Source organism: Apiospora aurea (assembly GCF_038362705.1).
Source record: "Apiospora aurea strain CBS 24483 chromosome Unknown utg000004l_segment0_segment0, whole genome shotgun sequence".
NCBI lineage: Eukaryota > Fungi > Ascomycota > Sordariomycetes > Amphisphaeriales > Apiosporaceae > Apiospora > Apiospora aurea.
In genome coordinates, this window is record NW_027117391.1 from 5,147,370 (window position 1) to 5,166,933 (window position 19,564).

General features: G+C 56.5%; 5 protein-coding genes across 5 annotated transcripts; 3 read left to right on the top strand and 2 right to left on the bottom strand.

The window, feature by feature from the left end:
- Positions 1-1,788: 1,788 nt before the first annotated feature.
- PG986_006357 (uncharacterized protein) lies at positions 1,789-6,210 on the top strand (the record flags this gene model as incomplete). Its single annotated transcript, XM_066842579.1, has 5 exons — positions 1,789-2,019; positions 2,238-3,368; positions 3,428-3,918; positions 3,976-4,301; positions 4,364-6,210. 5 exons carry the CDS (start codon positions 1,789-1,791, stop codon positions 6,208-6,210), a joined length of 4,026 nt encoding a protein of 1,341 aa, XP_066702441.1.
- A 1,292-nt stretch (positions 6,211-7,502) lies between these two features.
- PG986_006358 (eukaryotic translation initiation factor 5b protein) lies at positions 7,503-10,884 on the top strand (the record flags this gene model as incomplete). Its single annotated transcript, XM_066842580.1, has 3 exons — positions 7,503-7,976; positions 8,040-10,576; positions 10,641-10,884. The coding sequence occupies 3 exons, from the start codon at positions 7,503-7,505 to the stop codon at positions 10,882-10,884; spliced, it is 3,255 nt and encodes a 1,084-aa protein (XP_066702442.1).
- A 1,282-nt stretch (positions 10,885-12,166) lies between these two features.
- PG986_006359 (uncharacterized protein) lies at positions 12,167-13,993 on the bottom strand (the record flags this gene model as incomplete). Its single annotated transcript, XM_066842581.1, has 1 exon — positions 12,167-13,993. The coding sequence occupies one exon, from the start codon at positions 13,991-13,993 to the stop codon at positions 12,167-12,169; it is 1,827 nt and encodes a 608-aa protein (XP_066702443.1).
- A 601-nt stretch (positions 13,994-14,594) lies between these two features.
- PG986_006360 (sulfite reductase beta subunit) lies at positions 14,595-16,024 on the top strand (the record flags this gene model as incomplete). The annotated part of the gene is made up of 2 exons (XM_066842582.1): positions 14,595-15,195; positions 15,276-16,024. The coding sequence occupies 2 exons, from the start codon at positions 14,595-14,597 to the stop codon at positions 16,022-16,024; spliced, it is 1,350 nt and encodes a 449-aa protein (XP_066702444.1).
- A 689-nt stretch (positions 16,025-16,713) lies between these two features.
- On the bottom strand, positions 16,714-19,323 carry PG986_006361 (DNA topoisomerase 2-associated protein p.t1.c1; the record flags this gene model as incomplete). The annotated part of the gene is made up of 2 exons (XM_066842583.1): positions 16,714-17,002; positions 17,063-19,323. The coding sequence occupies 2 exons, from the start codon at positions 19,321-19,323 to the stop codon at positions 16,714-16,716; spliced, it is 2,550 nt and encodes an 849-aa protein (XP_066702445.1).
- Positions 19,324-19,564: the final 241 nt, after the last annotated feature.

Genomic DNA, 19,564 nt, shown 5'->3' on the forward strand with positions numbered 1-19,564 from the left:
CGAGGTGTGCCGCTATTCCGCTGCAGGAAAATTGTTTACCGCTAGATGACTCGGTATCATCACCAAGTACTCCAGCCGCCTTCAATGTCTTCATCTTGGCCTGGAGAGGACTTTGATTAGAGACCGCCCACCAGATACGCCAACAATTCACAAAGAGCAGGCCACTGTGCCCTGCTCGGTGTGTACCCTCGCGTACATCCGCGATGGGTGGATGCCCAATTTTAGATCCTCTGGGGGTGCTTGCTGAAGTTATGATTAGTAATTCCGGTCTCTTCTTCCCACCCCATGAGCGAGGGACGGGAGGCATGGTACTTGTAGATATCCCGAGTCAGATAGAATTTGATCATCATTAGTGGAAGCCTTGGGGCTGGGGTCTGTCTTGCCATGCATACCAGGATCCTTTTCATACCAGGCTTGCGAATGCACACACATAGATGATGGGCGAAAGAAAGGAACGGGTGGCTTATAATCCGATGGCTATTACAGGAAGTCGGGAATGGACACACAGGCTGCCTACATGTCGATGGACCAATGTATACAACGGCAAGCACATGCAAGTGCGTATGTACTTGACATCAACAGTAGATCAGCGAGGCCGCAGTTGCGGAGTTGTTGCAAGGAATAAACTTGGGTAATTCCGTTATGTTGGTTGTCACCTTCATACCAGGAGGTGTGAGTGAACATGTACTTACATACCTGAGCAGAACCTGAGGTCTGCGAGGTAGGCATGTACCGTCGTTAATAAGTCAGGTAGCAAGCAGTTAGGTACGGAGGAGGAGTAGTAGCAGTAAGTAGCCTTACAAAAATAAAAATGCACAGGCGGTAGGTAGAACCAACCTGGGAACGACCCCTCCAACCTCCAGGCCAGGCCACCTCCCCCCCAAAAAATACCAAATACCCACCACACCCTCGCGCCGCTATCGCAACAATTAAACAATCCTTGGGATTCCCCGCAACTCTGACGGAATAGGCCAATCCATCTCACGATCCGGTCAAGACGCCCTGCACACAGACACAAACATCCATCCATACTGTACACACGCCGCCCCGGGGAACCAGGATTGGCCGGACTGCGCCCAGCGAAATCGCCTCTTGCATCCCACCCCGGTTTCAAATTGTTTGTCGCATTCCGGATCGTGCAGACGGGTCGTCTAACTTTAGCTGATCTCACCTACACCTTGAGGATCTGCATGGCCTTCCATCCATCTTGAACACCGCTTCCTCCCGCCCAAGTGCCAGGGCTGTGTTCCTGTTCTGTCTGTGTACGCATGCACTGTGACCGGCAACAGCTCGGATCAGCAACCCTCGCCACATGGTTGTTGATCTAGTCCTGTCCTGTCCTGCGCTGCCTGTCTCTTACATACCCACCACAGCAGCTCTGTCTACGAATAGGATCTGCCCAAGGGGCCGTGCATCATCGGCTTTCCATGTCTCTGAATGCGCCCCCCTTATGTGTACCCAACTACCAGGTCGACTCCTCTAACTCGGGTCAACTCTGCAAGCCACAATCGTCAGGGGGCCGTTCTGAGATGCTGATATAGTCTGCCGTCAGCCTCTTCCCCTGGGGAGCACGAGATTGTCCTCCCACAAAAGTGTGGCCCACGAGCGTCCTGTGGCAGGCGATCGTCTATGCTGTGCAGGCCCCAAAGGCACTTTGAGTTGCTGCCGTGTCAGCTTCTGTGCTACTGCAGCCTGCTCCATTATCCTTTCCTTCCAGACCTACCCCAGACGTCGGCGGTCTTCGATCTTGGCCTATCCTCGCGCGGTGAAGTCTGATGCGACAAAACAATGGCGCTGCAAACAAGCGTCTTCGAGGGCGGCCAATGGGTCACGCGAACGCTGGAACCCATGGAGCTCTTCAAGGGAACGACAGCTGCAAAATCCAAGACACGGCCGCGGCCTGCAGAACCACCCAACTACGGCATTCTCACGAGAACCATCGTCGACAGCCCCATCTTTCGCTGGGTACTTCCCGTACACCTCAGGTCGTCCCGCAACCACGACGTTGCTCTTATAGGGGTGGGTGACTTCCTACTATTACCCCCACCTGGCCGCTGCCGTGACAGGCGTGCTTTAACTGGCATACGGATATCTTCGGATCCCAGTGTGGCCCGAATGGACTGTTTTTGTTTTGTTTTGTTTTTCTCGGTTGCTTCTTCGAGGCCGGTGTTGGGGCGTCATTTTCTTTTTCCCGCATGCTCCGGCTCGTTGTGTTTGAGTTCGCTAACATGGCATAGGATAACTTCATCCAGATATGCGAGCTGAGCCAGGACAGCCAGCTTCATAATGTCATTCGGAAGTCGGATTTTGGTTCGCGAATTCGCAATGCTCGCGTTGTTGGACAGCCTCCCAACTATTTCAGGGGCTACGGCGACGGCGACAACAACCCACGTATCAAGACGGAGGACGACGATGTGGAAATGCTTGACCCGACCCAAGCCCCTGGCACTACTCGTACACCACCCAGCGCGCTCCCTCCGCAGTTCCTTGCCCTCATGCTGGAACGTGGCGCGTTGGTGTTTCTCTACCTCAAGGAAGGCAGCGACGGGAGTCTGGAATTCGTGTCATCCTCTCACGAAATGCCAGACAAAAGCTTGGTGCATCCCGGCTTCCACATGGCCGTCGATCCCAGCTCCAGATACCTCGTCCTTGCCTGCGCCCAAAACAACTTTCTAGTTTACGAACTAGAGTCCATGGAGACTCTGCAGGCCCGCCATTCTCAGAGATATCCCCTGAATCCCATCAAGTCCTTCAGATCTCGAGCGGTTAACGGTGTGATACACAAACTAGAATTCCTATACCCGGCCCCTGAAAACGATTTTCATATCATCTTGATGATGATTATCATACGCAAACAAGCCGGTCGACTTGCGGTGTACGACTGGGAACTTGGTGAGGATCTCAGAGCAGTCCTCAGAGAAGAAAAGAGCGGCTACCACCTGGCACCGCAATGGCAATTCCCACTCCTGATTGTGCCGCTCACAGTCAGGAGCAGCTTCATGATCATAACGGAACAGGACAGCGCCGTCCTCCACGGCCTGCCCCACGGCCCTCCCCAATTCGCACCATTCACATTAGGAGAGCACGAAGAAAGCGAATACCACTTTGGCCATGGCGAACCCCTCTGGACGGCGTGGACTCGCCCCTATCGGTTACCGGCATTCCTGAAGAACGGCGACGTCATTTATCTAGCCCGGGAAGACGGCATCATCACGTTCTTGGAGATTGGTTTTGATTCGGACCTGCAAACAAGCACTGTGATGGGGTCGGTAGATTGCAATATCGACACGGCTTTCGGGTGTGTGTGGGATTCTTTAGCGGACGTCCTCGTGACCGGGGGTGATTCGGGCTCTGGCGCAATCTGGAATGTATGGCTTCTTCCGAGATCAACGACCGCCCATTGCAATTTGCTGACTTGCTGTTGTAGATCGAAGCGAGAGAGCGCCCGAGACAGATCGGGACGATTCCCAACTGGTCACCGACTGTTGATCTGGCCACAACGAAAACAAGCGTCACCACTAAGTCTAAGCGACGTGGGAACACCGATACCCAAACGGCCTATCAACAGGATAGGATATTTGCCTGCTCCGGGCGAGGAAAGGCGGGTTCGATTACAGAGTTCCGTTATGGCCTGGAGGCCAGCATCGGCCTAGAAACGGACTTTGAGATTCCCGTCAAGCATTGCTGGCCAATCCCCCTACCGAACTATCAAAGCCATGGAGGTCTTCACCTCTTGCTCTCATCACCGAACAAGAGCGACATTCTATATATCTCGGACGACTTTTTCCAGGCTGAACTCATGACACAGCATATGGTTCCTTACGACCTGTCCTCAAGCACACTGGCCTGTGCGACGTCTGATGACATAACAGTCCAAGTGACTGCCGGCGCACTCACCATAGTAACAAACGATGATAAGTGCGTGCTTACCTATACCATCCATCCTACCGTACCATGCTAAAGAAGAGAGAATAGTACCCGCCATCTAGCCCATGAGTTTGCCGAGGGCCTCGATGTCTCCATTGCACACGCCGCCATCAATGGTCGTGTCGTGGGCCTTGCTCTCATTGCTGGTTCGCAGTTCAGCGTGAAGACGCTAACAGTCGACGGTTTGAATGTCCCGCAAGGCCCCTTGTTTGACGTGGACGGAGAGGTTACATGTCTTGCTTTGACCAGCATCGCTAGTTCCATGGTGTTGGTAGCAAATGTGTGGCGCCCTGCTGGGCCAGTGCTTGCTTTTTACCCCGTAGACCCAACACTCCAGGGGCCGCAGTCGCCGATGGAAGTTGCCCTGCTTCCCTGTAAGTATCAACTATTTCACAATGATCCCGACCAAACCCAACTGACACCTCCTAAGCATTAGGGACAGAAACCTTGGACCCGGATAGGCGCGAGCCATCTAACAGAATCGAGGCCGTGACTAGCATGGAGACTGTCCTAAAGCAGCCCGATTCTACAACCTTGGTTCTAGGCACAAGGAGTGGCGATGTGTTCACCGTAGTTCTCTATCCCGGCGATCTACAGAACGCCACCATACGCCATGACAAGTTCGGGGCATCTGCAGCTGAAGTATTTAGCCTCGGTCAGGATGGCGACCCGCCGTCGTTTTTCGTCTGTTGCAACTCGGAACTCACGGTTTTGCGGGACTACTCGCGAGTACCGGAGCCCCTGTTCGAGACTAAACTACGTGTACTGCCTACCCAAAGCGGCGACGCAGCAATGGCAACCCCTTCCATCGACGCGGTGGCCAGACTGCCACAACATCTCACTGCAAGACCTTCATGCATGCCAGTGGTCATGGTGTCTGGAACAATTATTTATATTGCCGAGCTTGAGCTGCAGCCGAAGCCGGTTCTGCGACATTTCAAATTAGGCCGGAAGCCGGTAAAAGTACTCTATTCCCAGAGGCTCAATGCTCTCATGGTCGTTGTTGCGGACGAGTTCGATGGCAATCGACACTCGCTGCTCTTCATCGACGCGGACACCGGGGAAGATCTTTCATTGCCCACCGACAGTTCCGGAGATGAGACGGACTACATCTCGGGGCTTGGGGAGGAAGATGTTAGAGTCCCTTCGATTGCGAGTTGGAGATACCAACGGAATGGCAGGGAGTGGGACTACATCGTGTTGGCGACCAGCTTGCCCGAGAGCCTTGGGCGGCTGTTGGTCATCACCGCGGATGTAGTCGATGCAGAGGAGTCGGGGACAAGCAAAAGCCACCGAGGTTCCTCGCGCAAAATTAAATTCTGGACCAAATGGCGATCCAAATTATACAACCAACCGATACACACGGTTGCAACGGACCCTCACGGCGTATTTCTCTGCACGGGCTCAGACGTCCACTATGAGATAATCGACATGGTGGACAAGAAGCTAAAGACGGCGAAAACGCACGAGCTTGGCTCTCCGGCTCAGTGGATGGAGGTGGTGGACGGAAAGCTCCATGTGGTCACTTCAAGGGAATCGCTCGAGGTGCTCGACTACAAGAGCGACCCCGAAGACGACACCATGATTCGGCTCTACAGCGACGACAGGGCCAAAGTTAGCATGCACTGCATCGAGGCTGGCGACGCGTCACAGGCGAGTAGTGTGCAGCAAATCACGTTGCTGTCTGACGTCTGCTGCGGGCTTTGGGGCCTGTGGCAACCTCCGCAAGGGGCACGACCCCTTCAGACAGTACTCCTGGCCGAGCTTCCCACATCGATCCGACGTTTCGGGCGGTGCCGGTCCAGGCCACAGTGGCAGTCCTTCTCACGTACCTTGCAATACGACCGCATTCGCAACAGCCCAGATGACGCTGATATCATTGGGCTTGGCATCGACGGCTCCATGCAGCATATCGTCCTTCTCGGCAGCGACGCATGGCGACTCCTTAGGTTTATTCACAACCTCGCCCTGCAGTCTCTGATGATCTGTCCGTTTTTCTGGGACGCGGACAGGATGGCCGACATTGACGGGTCGAACCCAGAGCCGCGGAACGATTCCGTCAAAGAGAAGCACGTGGACGGCGATATCCTACAGCGGTGTTATGACAAGCATGCACTCGAGGAGCTGATGGCAGATCCAGGACACTACTATCGTTTCAGGGAGCTTCTTACCGCATTAGACCAGGGCCGGCATGTCCAGAGCTTCACGGAGTCAACAAGCAGCAGGCGGTACTTCGAGCTGGGGTATGCAGTACTACGATACTACCTGGTGCCCGTCTTTTAGGAGAATAGGTAGAGCACACAAGGCAAAAGAAAAGGCTGGATTTCCCGAGTCTGGGTGGTGTAACAACCTCCAGGTACCAAGTTTCTGGATGGTTTTCTGTCTAAAAAAACTTTTATTTGCAAGGCAACAAGTCAACATGGGGTGTATAAGAATCCCAAGATACAATAGAAGCCTGGTGAGTGGCCGAATAGCTCCGGCCCCAAACTCGGTCCTTAGCTCCGGTTGATGTTGAACCAATAGAGCAAGGTGAAAGATGACCGCATGGAATTGACCAACGTGAAGATGCTCTGCCCTTCACGTCTTGGTCGTGACTGTCAATGCACGAATGTAGAGTATCCATGGGCCTGCTGCTGCTATATACGGTTACATGCCAGTGTATGGTAATTTAGTCGCCATGTTGCCCTGATTTTTATGTAAGTGGAAGGAGGAATACCCGATCCTAGCTGCATGTGTTGGCTATGTGCATAAGGCGGTCGTTTCGATGCTTGTCAATGCTGCCAGCGACAGAGAGAGTCAGAGAGGGAGGGCTTTCGGGCTCGGGGCGTCAGGGCGCCAGAGCGCCAGAGCGCCAGAGCGCCAGAGCGCCAGAGCGCCAGAGCGCACAGGCCCGTCTCCCACAAATTTGGAAAATGCAAAAGGTGTGTGTTACCGAGGGGTTATCAGAGAAGTCGGCGCTTTTTATCAATCTTTGGCTGTTACCCCGCCATGCCACCAGGCTTAACTTGAACCTTGGAAGTATTTGCTGGTGGCATGGATGGGTGCTGTTCCGTAGCATGCAAATGATTTAACTTGCAGTCGATTTTGGAAGATGATGATGATAATTCCGATTTCCAGTGCCTAACAGATAATATACACATATGCATTTATGTACATTGCCACTCTGACTCATTCTGCACGTCCAGTATGTCCTCCAAATTTGTACGTCTTGGAGCCAAGATCCTACGAGCAAACTCCGCTACAGCATATGTAAGAAATACATAAGCCGTACTTGTAGACGACAGCCTGAGCCCACTAACCGAACGGTCACTTTAGCACTTTAGCTTTAGGCGTGTACTGAATGTACCTGACTTGCTAACCCACAGTACCGCAGGCCTTTGAACCTCCATCAACCCCACATTTCCCACTTCACATCGAGAACCTCTCTCGACCAAGGAAGAATCCAGATCGAATCCGTAGCTGGTTTTCTTGCTTTCCCATCACCACTTGACATCTCTTGAGCCACTCGAGTGTCGCCCACCCCTGCTTGGATTCGGATTTGGTTCTCTCACCCTACCAACCAGCCCTTACTCAAGATGGCGCCCAAAAAGTCAAAGAAGGGCAAGGCCGCCGACGACTGGGAGGAGGAGCTCGGCGAGTCCATCGCCCCCGCCAACGGTGCTGCCGCCCCCCCGGCCGATGGTGACGCCGCCGCTGCCGCCGCAGGAGAGGAGGACGACGAAGCCCCCGCGACTGGTCTGATGGCCATGATGCGCAAGAACCGCGAGAAGCGCAAGAAGAAGGGCCTGTCCGAAGACTTTGTCGACCCCGACGCCAACAAGGCCTCCGAGCCCATCGAGGATCTGACCGCCAAGGCCGCCACCGAGGCCACCGCCGACGACGAGTTCGCCCTGCCCGACAAGAAGGCCAAGGGCGGAAAGGGCAAGCAGCAGCCCGCCAAGGCCGCCGCGGCCAATGCCGATGATGTGGGCGAGGATGGCCGCATGCTGACAAAGGCCGAGAAGGAGAAGCTGAAGAAGGAGCGTGAGAAGCAGCGAAAGAAGGAACAGGTAAGAAGCCGAACATGCCTCTGCGGGCCCGAGTGCTCTATAACTCACATATCGTAATTCCAGGCTGCGTTGAAGAAGAAGACCGCTCCCGCCCCCAAGGCCGAGGCTGCCAAGCCCGCCGCAGAGGAGAAGAAGGCTGCCCCCGAGCCGGAAGCCGCTGCTCCCGCCGCCGGCAAGAAGGGCAAGAAGCTCCCGCCGCACCTGGCTGCCCTGCAGAAGCAGCAGGAGGACCTCAAGAGGCAACGTGAGGAGGCCGAGAGACTGGCCGCCGAAGAGAAGCGCCGCATCGAGGAGGAGGAGAAGCGAGACGCCGAAGAGGAGAAGCGCCGGGAAGAGGAGAGGGCCCGCAAGAAGCAGAAGGAGAAGGAGAGGATCGAGCAGCTCAAGAAGGAGGGCAAGTTCATGACCAAGGCACAGAAGGAGGAGAAGGCCCGCAACGAGCGCAAGCTGCAGCAGATGCTGGCGGCCGGAATCAAGGTTGGCCCGCAAGACGCAGAGGCGGCCAAGGAGAAGAAGAAGACCGCCGCCGAAAGCCGGAAGCGCGGCAAGAAGGTATGCTCTCGCAAAGTCAATGCTATAATGCTTATTTTGGTCGCTCTGCTAACACTCACGCAGGTTGACGAGGAGAAGGCCCTGGCCGAAGCTGCCGAGCGTGCTCGCAAACAGGCTGAAGCCGCAGCCAAGGAGGCCGAGGAGAAGGCCGCCAAGGAGAAGGCGGAAGCCGAGGCCGCCGCCAAGGCTGCAGCAGCAAAGGCCGACAGCGACTTGGAGGACGACTGGGAGGCCGCCGCCGCTTCCGACGAGGACGTCAAGGACAGCTGGGATGCCGACTCTGACGAGGAAGGCAAGAAGGACGGGAAGGACGAGAAGAACCAGACCAAAAAGGACCTCCCGTCAAGGCCGAAGCCAGAGGAATCCGAATCCGAGTCGGAATCCGAATCGTCCGAGGACGAGGAGCAGACTGCCAGACAGATGGCTGAGGCTCAACGAAAGAAGGACGCCGCCGAGAGGCGAGAGAAGGCCCACCAGGCCGCCATGGCCGCTCGTTCGGCAGACAACCTCCGATCCCCCATTTGCTGTATTCTGGGACACGTCGATACCGGTAAGACGAAGTTGCTGGACAAGATCCGTCAGACCAACGTCCAGGAAGGCGAAGCCGGTGGTATCACTCAGCAGATTGGTGCTACCTACTTCCCCGTCGATGCCATCAAGCAAAAGACACAAGTCGTCAACCGCGACGGGTCGTTCGAGTTCAAGGTCCCCGGTCTGCTCATCATCGATACCCCTGGTCACGAGTCTTTCTCCAACCTCCGATCCCGTGGTTCCTCGCTCTGTAACATTGCCATCCTGGTCGTCGATATCATGCACGGTCTCGAGCCCCAGACTCTCGAGTCTATGAAGCTGCTGCGTGACCGCAAGACGCCCTTCGTCGTCGCCCTGAACAAGATCGATCGTCTGTACGGCTGGAAGAAGGTCGACAACAACGGCTTCCAGGAGAGTTTGGCGCTCCAGAACAAGGGCGTGCAAAACGAGTTCAAGAACCGTCTCGAGCAGACCAAGGTCGCCTTCGCCGAGCAGGGTTTCAACTCGGAGCTCTACTACGAGAACAAGTCCATGGCCAAGTTCGTTTCGCTGATTCCCACTTCGGCGCACACTGGAGAGGGTATCCCCGATATGCTGAAGCTCATCCTGCAGCTCACCCAGGAGCGAATGGTGGGCTCTCTGATGTACCTGTCCGAGGTTCAGGCCACCGTTCTCGAAGTCAAGGCCATCGAAGGTTTCGGTATGACCATCGATGTCATTCTCTCCAACGGTATTCTCCGCGAGAGTGACAGGATAGTCGTCTGCGGCACAGAAGGTGCCATTATAACAAACATCCGAGCCCTGTTGACGCCGGCGCCTCTCAAGGAACTGCGTGTCAAGTCGGCCTACGTGCACAACAAGGAAGTCAAGGCGGCCATGGGTGTCAAGATCAGCGCACCTGGTCTCGAAGGCGCTATCGCCGGTTCGCGACTGTTGGTCGTTGGCCCCGATGACGATGAGGACGATCTGGCTGATGAGGTGGAGGGCGATCTCAACAAGCTTTTCAGCCGTGTCGAGAAGTCCGGACGCGGTGTCACCGTGCAGGCGTCGACCCTGGGTTCTCTCGAAGCCTTGCTCGACTTCTTGAAGGACTGCAAGATTCCCGTCGCCAACGTCGGCATCGGTCCCGTGTACAAGCGTGATGTGATGCAGTGCGGTACCATGTTGGAGAAGTCGCCCGACTACGCCGTCATGCTCTGCTTCGATGTCAAGGTCGACAAAGAAGCCATGGCCTACGCCGAGGAGCAAGGCATCAAGATCTTCACGGCCGACATTATCTACCATCTGTTTGACAACTTCACCAAGCACATGGACGAGCAGCTTGCGAAGAAGAAGGAAGAATCCAAGATGCTTGCCGTCTTCCCTTGCGTGCTCAAGCCCGTCGCCGTTTTCAACAAGACCAACCCCATCGTCGTCGGTGTCGACGTGATTGAGGGAAGTCTCCGAGTCAACACCCCTATTGCCGCAGTCAAGACCAACTCTGCCGGAGTGAAGGAAGTCGTCGGCATGGGCAGAGTGTAAGTGCTAACCCGCTAGCTACCAACCAACCACAGCTACTAGTGCTAACATGACATGATTTAGGACGAGCATCGAACGAGAACACAAGCAGATCCCGGTGTGTAAGAAGGGCCAGCCCTCGGTGGCCGTCAAGATCGAGATGGGCAGCTCGCAGCCCACCTATGGTCGCCAGCTGGAGGAGGACGACACGCTCTACAGTCTGATCTCGCGTGCCAGCATCGACACTCTTAAGGAGTTCTACCGCAAGGACATGACGAACGACGACTGGCAGCTGATTATCAAGCTGAAACCGTTGTTCGACATTTAAAGCAGTCGGTCTCACTCGGAATATACTTAGCCCCCCAAAAGATTTGCAATTTGCTTGACTACTTAGGTAAGTAGATTGGCTTGGAGAGTCAAGGTCGGTCGAGGATGGATCAAAAAGTACGAGGAACGTGTACTGTACGAAGCACGAATTTAGAGGGCATGACGGAATGACCAAAAAAAGCTGCATCGTATTTGTATTTTTTTTCCCCTCTCATGACTGCCTCGAGGTCCCGGTATGAGTCCCAGGGGGTTTCGTTCCCCCCAAAAGCGATTCATCGTTTCCTTTTCCAGGCGTTTCGGCTCAACCATTTGATTCTTAGGTTTAGAACACGTTTCTCTTTGCTCTATGCTCTTGTGTGGTCTGTCTGTGTCCTGTCTGTATGTGTGAATGTGCGAAATGTTGGCCAGCTGAAGCGTTGTTGGCCGAAGCCAGTTGAGAATAGCCATGAGAGACAGTCGCAATGCCTAATGATACATGTGACTGCGGACTGTTCCAATCGTCCTGACCCCGATAATACATACGCTCCATAGATCAGCACTGGTCATACTATAAGCCGATAGTACAATGAGAGAAGTGCAGGCCATAGCAGTGAACCTATAAGCTGCGTCTCACGATATGGTTAGGCGTACGTACGGACAGAGCGGTTCCCACATCCAGGTCTCCACTGAACTTCTCGCGACCCAACCACAGCCAGACCAAAAACAAAAAGGCTGGCTTTCGTAAAAGAATGTAATAAAAAACAGAGCCCGAAACATCAAAATGAAGCATCTCCTTCCTCTATGAGCTGAGAGAGCAAAACTGACAAAAGTTTGTGGAGAGGCTGGGAATCGAACCCAGAACCTTTTCCATGCTGTCTTCAGCACCCAATGGGTGAGTAGCGCATGCTAAGGAAACGTCATACCACTAGACCACATCCCCTGAGCTTGTTGGAAGAACGTGCATTATAGCAGCTTATATCAGATATGTCAGTCGTCAAATGCTGGACTGTGCTGTTATGTATAAGCGATCGGTTGGCGATACTCCCTTTGTTTGATTTCCGTATTCCCAGTTCATTATTAATCGATTCTGTCCCGATGCGACCAGGATCTGAATATACATATGTATAGGCTTCTTTTGCAACCAGAATGCTCAACGCAAAAAGTTAATCATTCACATGCATACTTATGGGTTCATGAAGTCGTATTAACGATTAGCGATCAGCAGTCTAGCATACGCAGGTAGAAGAACATAGCTCGTAAGATTTGAGGGCCGGCCGCCAAAAAGAAGAAGGAGATACTAGAGTCTATGCTCCCTTCCCGTCGCTGCCTCCCTCATCTGCTCCGAAGTTTTCGGCGAACCACTTCTCTGCCTTGGAGACCAATTCCTGGGCCACATCCCTCTGCTCCTCGGTCCACGCAATCAGCGCCTCCACCTGGTCCCGCGTCGCCGCGGTCCCGGGCGGGAGGTCGGCCGCCCACCGCCTGAAGACCTCCAGATCCTCCTCGAACGACGCGAGGCCCTCCCGCTTGCGCCGCACGCTCGCCTCGCCTTCCTCGCGGGCCGCTTGGGGCCTGCAGAACGCCTCGTCCGACGCGGCCACGCGGGCGGCGCCGCATAGGCGCTCGGCGTCGGCGCGGGAGGCGTCCATGGCTCGTCGGAGCAGCGTGGCGCGTCTGGCTTCGTGGGGGAGCGAAGTGAGATCGCATCGTCTCTTCTTGCGTGGGGGCTCTTCTACGTCTCCATTTATGTCGGTTAGCTGTTGTTCCGCCTCCTTCTCCTCTTGTTTCTGCTCCTGCTCTTGCTCCCTCTTCTCCTTCCTGCGCTTCTCTTCATACTGGACCTCCTGCCGGAGCCTCTCGTATTCCAGCAGCGGCAAGTCCGCCTTCCTGAGCCACTCGCCGCCCGGGAACTCCCTCTCGCACCGCTCCTCGTTCTCCCTCAGCTTGCGGACCCAGCCCTCCCGCGCCCGCTCGGCATGAAACAGCTCCCAGCGCGCCGCCCACTCCTCGTCGGCCGTCTCGGCCGACGCGACGCCGGTGCGGTGGCGCTCTATGCTTTGGTCGGCCTGGTCGAGCATGTACCTGTCCGACTCCGCCTGCCGCCGCGGCTGGTCCGGGTCGGGCTTGGCCCGCGCCGCGGCGTGGCGGCGCGCTAGGCTCACCTCGAAGGCGTCGCCGTCGAAGTCCGGGCCGGGCCAGCCGTGCTGCTTGTATAGGGTTGATATGGGCACGTCGTGCTCTTTGTCCTCGTCGATCCAGGGCCCGTCCTGGCCCAGGCCCAGGAAGGGGGTCGCGTGCTCGCGGTACCAGCGGTTGATGTCGCGCAGGACGGCGGCGGCGGAGCGGGAGTCGTAGCCGATCACCATGCCCTCTTCTTCTATCATGCCGTCGTCTTCCTCTTCGTCCTCGTCTTCTTCATCCTCGTGGCCGCTCTCTTCTTCCTCCAGTCCCGAGACACCACTGTCGTTATCGCTGCCGTCGTCTCCTTCTTCTCCGTGCTCATCTGGCTCATCTGCGTTTGCATCCCCACCATCCGTCTCTTGGGTAGTTGCAACACACCCCTCATCGTCCCCGTCTTCCTCCTCGTCCTCCCGCTCAGCCTCTTCCTTGTCGACCCATCTGTTCTGAATGTTGGGATCCGCACACCAGCCGCCCCCCATGTGCACGATGCAGATCTCGTCCGACCTGGTGTCGTAAACAATCACGCACCGGCGCCACCCGCAATGCGACAGCGCCGTGTACCAGGGCCGCATGTACGGCCCGTTGTCCGCCCTCCAGTCGTCGCCCTCGGGGCTGTTGTAGATCGGATCGCGGCCCCTCTCGACGTCCGCCTTGTTTCGGAAGTCGGCGAAGTCGCCGCCTAGGAAGAAGGGCGTCTCATGCTGACGATCCTGGTGCAGGCGCACGTAGGGCAGGATGCTGTAGAGATAGACGACCGCGGGCGCCAGGCCGAGCGACTCGTACAGGGGCACCAGCGCGCTGACGTCGTGGGGCCCGGGCTGGACCTCGTCGGGCTCGAGGTAGCGCATCTCGACGAGGGTCTGGTAGATGACGAGCAGGAGGTCGGCGACTCTATGTAGCTTGGCCTTCTGCCTCGCTGGTATATCGAGAGCCTCCATGGTGCTTTCCATGGTGTTCCAGGTTTACTTTCAAGTCTCGCGCACAAAGAACTACCGATTGTTACCGAGCAGCGAAAGTCTTATATATAGTATGCAGTCTCAGGTTCCTGGAGAGCGTTGCCTAAATTATCCCGAGCCGACGTTGGCACTTTGCGGCACAGATCCGCCAGCCCCTTACATAGACCCCTTACATAGGATAGAATTGCCGTGGGATTGTTACCGTGGCGCCATGCCTTTCTGCCTGGAGATGTTCCACCCAGCTCGTGAAATTGCTACCCACCTACCTAGAATGAGGCGCTGGAATGTAGGATGGCCTTCAATTGCCTATGATAGAATAGCCTTCAATGTAATCGCCCAAGACCACAGGCAGAAGATGACCACTACAGGCAGCTGGGTGTAAGTCGAGACCTGACCTTCTGCCAGTGATAAACCCCACGTTGACGTTCTGGGCGATAAGCTCCAATGCCCCACTAAATTTTCAGAATTGTAGCTTCCGCCGTTTACACCCCTCAAGACGATCGATTTCAGATCACCAGCTCGAGTCACTCTCGTTCGATTCAGCAGCCCTTCTTTCCTTTCTCTAGTCTTCCGAACCAACTCACAGCCCTCGAAAATGGACATGGACGACGACACCCCGCCCGTCGAGGTCCAGCCCACCGGCGCCGCCCTCGCCGACGCCGCGAGCAAGGACGCCCCTACAAAAGAAGAAGACCCCTCCTTCGACCCCAACGACCCGGACCCGGACCCGATCGTGGCCTCGTACAACGTCTACCTGAACCCGCCGCCCGAGTCGACGCGCAAGCTGCTGATCCTGCAGCACCCCAACAAGCAGGGCCCCCTGCGCGAGGCCTACGCCGCCCTGCACGAGGTCCGCGTCAAGCCCGTCCAGGGCATGATCGAGGTCGACGTCGCCCTCGACTACTCGGCCGCCAGCTACGACAAGGACAAGGGCATGCGCTGGGGCCAGACCCTCGCCCGCTCCATGGGCGCCAAGAGCGGCGGCAGCCACGGCCTCGCCGGCGGTTTCGGGGTGGGCGTGCCCGCCCCGCGCGGCGGGCGCAGGCGCGAGGACGATCGCGATATCTACGACTGGGGCGAGGCGGTGCGCCGGGACCAGGTGCTGCGCACGCAGACGCTCGGCGGCATGATTACGGATGGCGACGGGCGCAATGCCAAGAACGACTGCCGCTGGCTGGTCGGCGTCTTCAAAGGAGGTGAGTCACCCAGCTTACGGAAGGAAACGAAATCATGCAATCCCCAAGAGCACTTGACTAACGAGCAAACCGCAACCCAGACAACCTCCACCTCACCCCCGCCACCTCCGAAATCCAGCTCCGCCCCCAGCTCCACCACCTCGACGCCGACACGGAGCAAAAGCAGCTCCAGCAGGCGCGCGAGCGCGCCGGCGCCAAGGAGGCCGCCCCTAGCGCCGCCCAGGCGCCCAAGGCCATCCAGATGACCATCAGCAACAAGGCGGGCGAGGAGACGACGACCGAGACCATGACGGACCGCCTGCGCAACGTGCAGATGGAGGGCTGGCAGAAGCTCCAGTACGTCGGCGAGGAGGAGGACGCCGCCTGGGAGCTCTACAACAAGACGCTGCACTACGCGCCCGCGCTCGAGGGCGAGGACGATCACGACGCTGCTGCTGCGGACACCAAGGACGGCGCCAAGGGCAAGGGCAAGGGCAAGGCGGCCGAGAGCGCCGCCATCGAGGCCGCGCAGCAGAAGCTCAAGCTCGGCGTGAAATGGGGCGAGGACGACTTCCTGCACGCCGTCGCCGGAAAGGACCGCGTCGGCGTGCTCGAGGGCTACGGCTCCACCGTGCTGCCGGGCATCAAAGCCGAGGAGGAGGCCCTCGTCCTCAAGAAGGAAGAAGACGCCGAGCCGTCTCCTGCCGGCGTGCGAAGGGCGCCTGCTGCCAGGGGAGCTACGGCTTCGGCGGCGGCGGCCGGCTCGTCAGCAGCACCCAGGGCAAGAGGCAAGGCTCCGACGGCGGCATCCGTGATGACGGCTGCTAAAAGGGCTGGCGCGAAGAAGTGATGAGACGGTACTTGGGAGGTACATTTAGTCAAGATATGGTGGCGATTGGTTTTGCATTGGCCCGGCGTTTTTCCCTTGTAGCATTCTACAGGCGTTCTCTTCACAGAGGCAAAAGACGGTATTCAGCCTCGAGGGGGGCTTTCTTGAGCGATAAATTTCGCCGTCAATATATTCATGGATTTTGCAGTTCGTCTTCCTTGCTATGGCTTTTCATAGAAAGAAGTGCTATAATAACGTGACTAATCTAACAAGATGTAACTGAATGATTTTACTTTCCCCCCAGGGTGATTTCCCCTATTTTTATTGAATAGGCGGGAGCTCACCCAAAGTAGCGATGATATATTCGCTCGACCGAAACCTCGGCTGTATGTACAGCTGACCTCGATCCTCCAAACTGTGCCTACGACAGTGGTATTGGCACGGGGCACTCTTCCCCCGGCTTCAGGTTGTGGGAGGGATAATGTCGTCGATATTTCTTCAGATCACCAGAGGGAATTAGGAGTTTTCGTCTCGCGGGTGCATCGCTCGCGATATTCCGATATTCCGCCGCCAACCCAGACCTAGCGCAGTGACTAAAACGCATCACTGCCGAGACATCATATAGCCAACTCATTAGGAGTGGCTTCCGGCTGTCCAACTCGGGGGCAAAGTCCATAGCTGTTGTGGCGGTTGAGTGTGCCACACATGATTTATTTCAGAAGCTCGACGTCGAGACCAATGGATCGCATAAACAAGTTGACGTTGTCGAGCCGTTGCTTCGCCATCTCGGACGGCAAAGTCTTGGAAAGAGCCACCGTGTCCATGACACGGTCCTTGACAGCAATGACGAGGCGTTGCTGCTCATCGGGGCTGGCGCCAATGCCAATAGCCGCGAGGAACTGCCACACGTAGACGTCTTCTCCCGAGGTGACGGTTCCAGGGAAGATGTGAGGGAGAGTAGGCTCCAAGTGGTTGAAGAAGTTGTTGAACTCGACGACCCTGAAAGGTTATTAGCATTTTCATTCTCGAATCTCACTGCGTATACGATTCGGTACTTACCACTGATGCCAAGACTGCTCGTTCGCCAGGCCGTTCTCCTTGATGATCTCGGCACGGCTCAAGATCATGGTCAATACTGAGATACCAATGCGGGTTCTTGCAATGGTGTTGATGTTGATTTGCTGAGTGATGATACCCAAGATGCCAGTAACGATATGGAGTTCAGTGTCATTCAGCAGGTTGAACAGAGCCGGCATCACCGCCATCGAGAAGGTCTCGATGCTCTCGCGCATAGCAGCCGACATGTTGATGGGCTCACCGGTCTGAACCTGCGCGCCCTGGACGACATCGAGCTGGTCCAGGTGGACAACAATCATGGTCAAGATGGTAGTGCGTTGCGTGTGGTTGAGCTGACGGAAGACGCGCGGGATGGCCTTCTTACCCTTAGGGTAGGACAAGAACGTGATGAAGGGGTGCATGACGCTTCCACCGACCGGGTCGTGGACCTTGAGAGCATCCCAGAGGTGCTTGTTCAGCTTTTCGGCCGTCTCTTCCCACTCGATTTGCGCCTGGTCCTTCTCGCCGTTGGTCGGCGGCGGGATAGTACGCTCGTGGTCCTCCATCTTCATCAGGGTCGAGTAGACTTCTTCAATGGCGCGGAGCGTCACCTTGCGGTCGCCAACATTAGACTCATGGGTGCGATGAGCACTGGCTGGTCGGTGAGCATCATTGCCGCTGTCGGTACGCTTGATGTTCAGCAAGGGCTTGGGCGTCTTCGCGTTGCTGAAAGAGATCTTGCCAAGACTGCCTTCAATGACAAGCTGCTTGTTCTTGGGCTTGTTCTTGGCAGCCTCGACGGCGCGCTGGACCTGCTGCTCCATTCGCTGCATGTGGTTCTCGGGGCCACGGCCGCGTCTCATGTTGCCATGGCGGTTGCCGGTCTGGAACAGGTAGGTTTGGGCAAAGTTGTTGAGCGGCTGGTTGGGATTGGGTCGTCCTGCTCTGAGCGAGCTGTGGACTTGATAGTAGAAATCCTCCGCCAGAGATGCGTCGGTACCGTACTCGCCGGGGTCGCCTGTGGCAGATACCAGCTGCTGCAGTTGGATTCTCGTAATGAAGTTCTTGTCATGAGGGGTCATCAGACCGTTATCCTTGCTAAGGACAAATATCTTGTGGTTACGCTTGGCGCGTCGTGCTTCAGCCTCGAGGAACGCCGCCTTCTCGTTGTCCGACAGTCCAGAAAGCTGACCAGGGTGAGTGATCACCGGCTGGCCGCGACCATACGAGTTCTGCTGTCGATGAGCCTGCTGGCCTCCCATCCGCGAAGCATCTCCAGACACGCGAGCGGGGTTCTGAAGAATCTGAGTGGGAGCCGGCATACCAGGCTGCTGCTGCTGTTGCTGCGGCGGCTGAGGTTGCGGTGGCTGCGGGTATTGTTGATGCTGGTGAGACAGAGGACTAGGCACATTGGGCACATGCTTGGACGAAGGTCGCTGCAAGATGGTCACAGGATGGCCGTGAGGACCACCGGCACCTTGAAGCTGTGCCTGGTGGGGATCGGCAGGGGAGGCAAAACGTCCATCGTGCGGCGACAAAAAGGGTTGAGAAGGAATGTCAGCCTGCTGCTGGAAGCGGTAATCGACGTGCTCCTGGCGGGGGTACTGAGGCTGATGCGGCTGCTGCGCAAGAGGAGGCGGGTGCATGTAAGGGGAAGTGGCAACAGGTGTCTTGCTAGCCGCTTGGGCACGCATAGCGGCCTCGACTTCTTCCAAGCTCATGACCTTGCGGCTGGCAGGCTGCTGCTGCTGCTGCTGCTGCTGATGTGGCGGGGCATAGCCAGCTGCTGAAGGCGTTGCGGGTTTCTTAGGTGCGGTGCCCCAGATGGAAGCATCGACCTGGAGATCGGCAGTCGGCTCAGGTTCGCGATACTTCTCGTAGCCACTTCGGACAGGCTTGGGCTGGGTGTAAGCTGGGGAGCCATAACCCATGTAAGGATCGTGCTGGGGAGCAACGGGCACCTTGGGCGCAGGCTGGTGGCGTTGGAATCGCATCTGCTCCTCCTCGAAGGCGTTTGAAACCTTGGCGGTCGCGCCGAAGAAATCAAAGTCCTTGCCTACACCACCTTGCGAGCTACCCACGTTGCCTCCATCGCCGAAGGTGTCGTCGTTGAACGCATCATCCGTCTCGTCGAGCTGGTCCCCCAAGCCGTCGTAGGTGTCCTCGTAGTTCAGCGCTTCGAGGTCATCGTCATACTTGGAGAGATCGGCGAACGGGTCGTACGACTGGCTGAAGCCAGGTGCCGCCGTGTTATGACCAGCCATGATGGCGGCGTTCAAGAGCTAGGTCGCAACAGTAAGAATTGCCCCGCAGGCAATGTGGAAAGAGAAACTGAGAGCTACCAAGATCTGGAGGCAGATGTTTAGTACAGGACGACGCAAACCAAAGCTATCCGGCGAAAAAGAAAAAAAGGGATGAAGTGTGAGATGTCGGCGGAGTCAAGTAAGGTTCGGGAAGGGCAACTATCTGGGTTTCCTTCGACTTGGAGGGAAAATTGTGTGATGC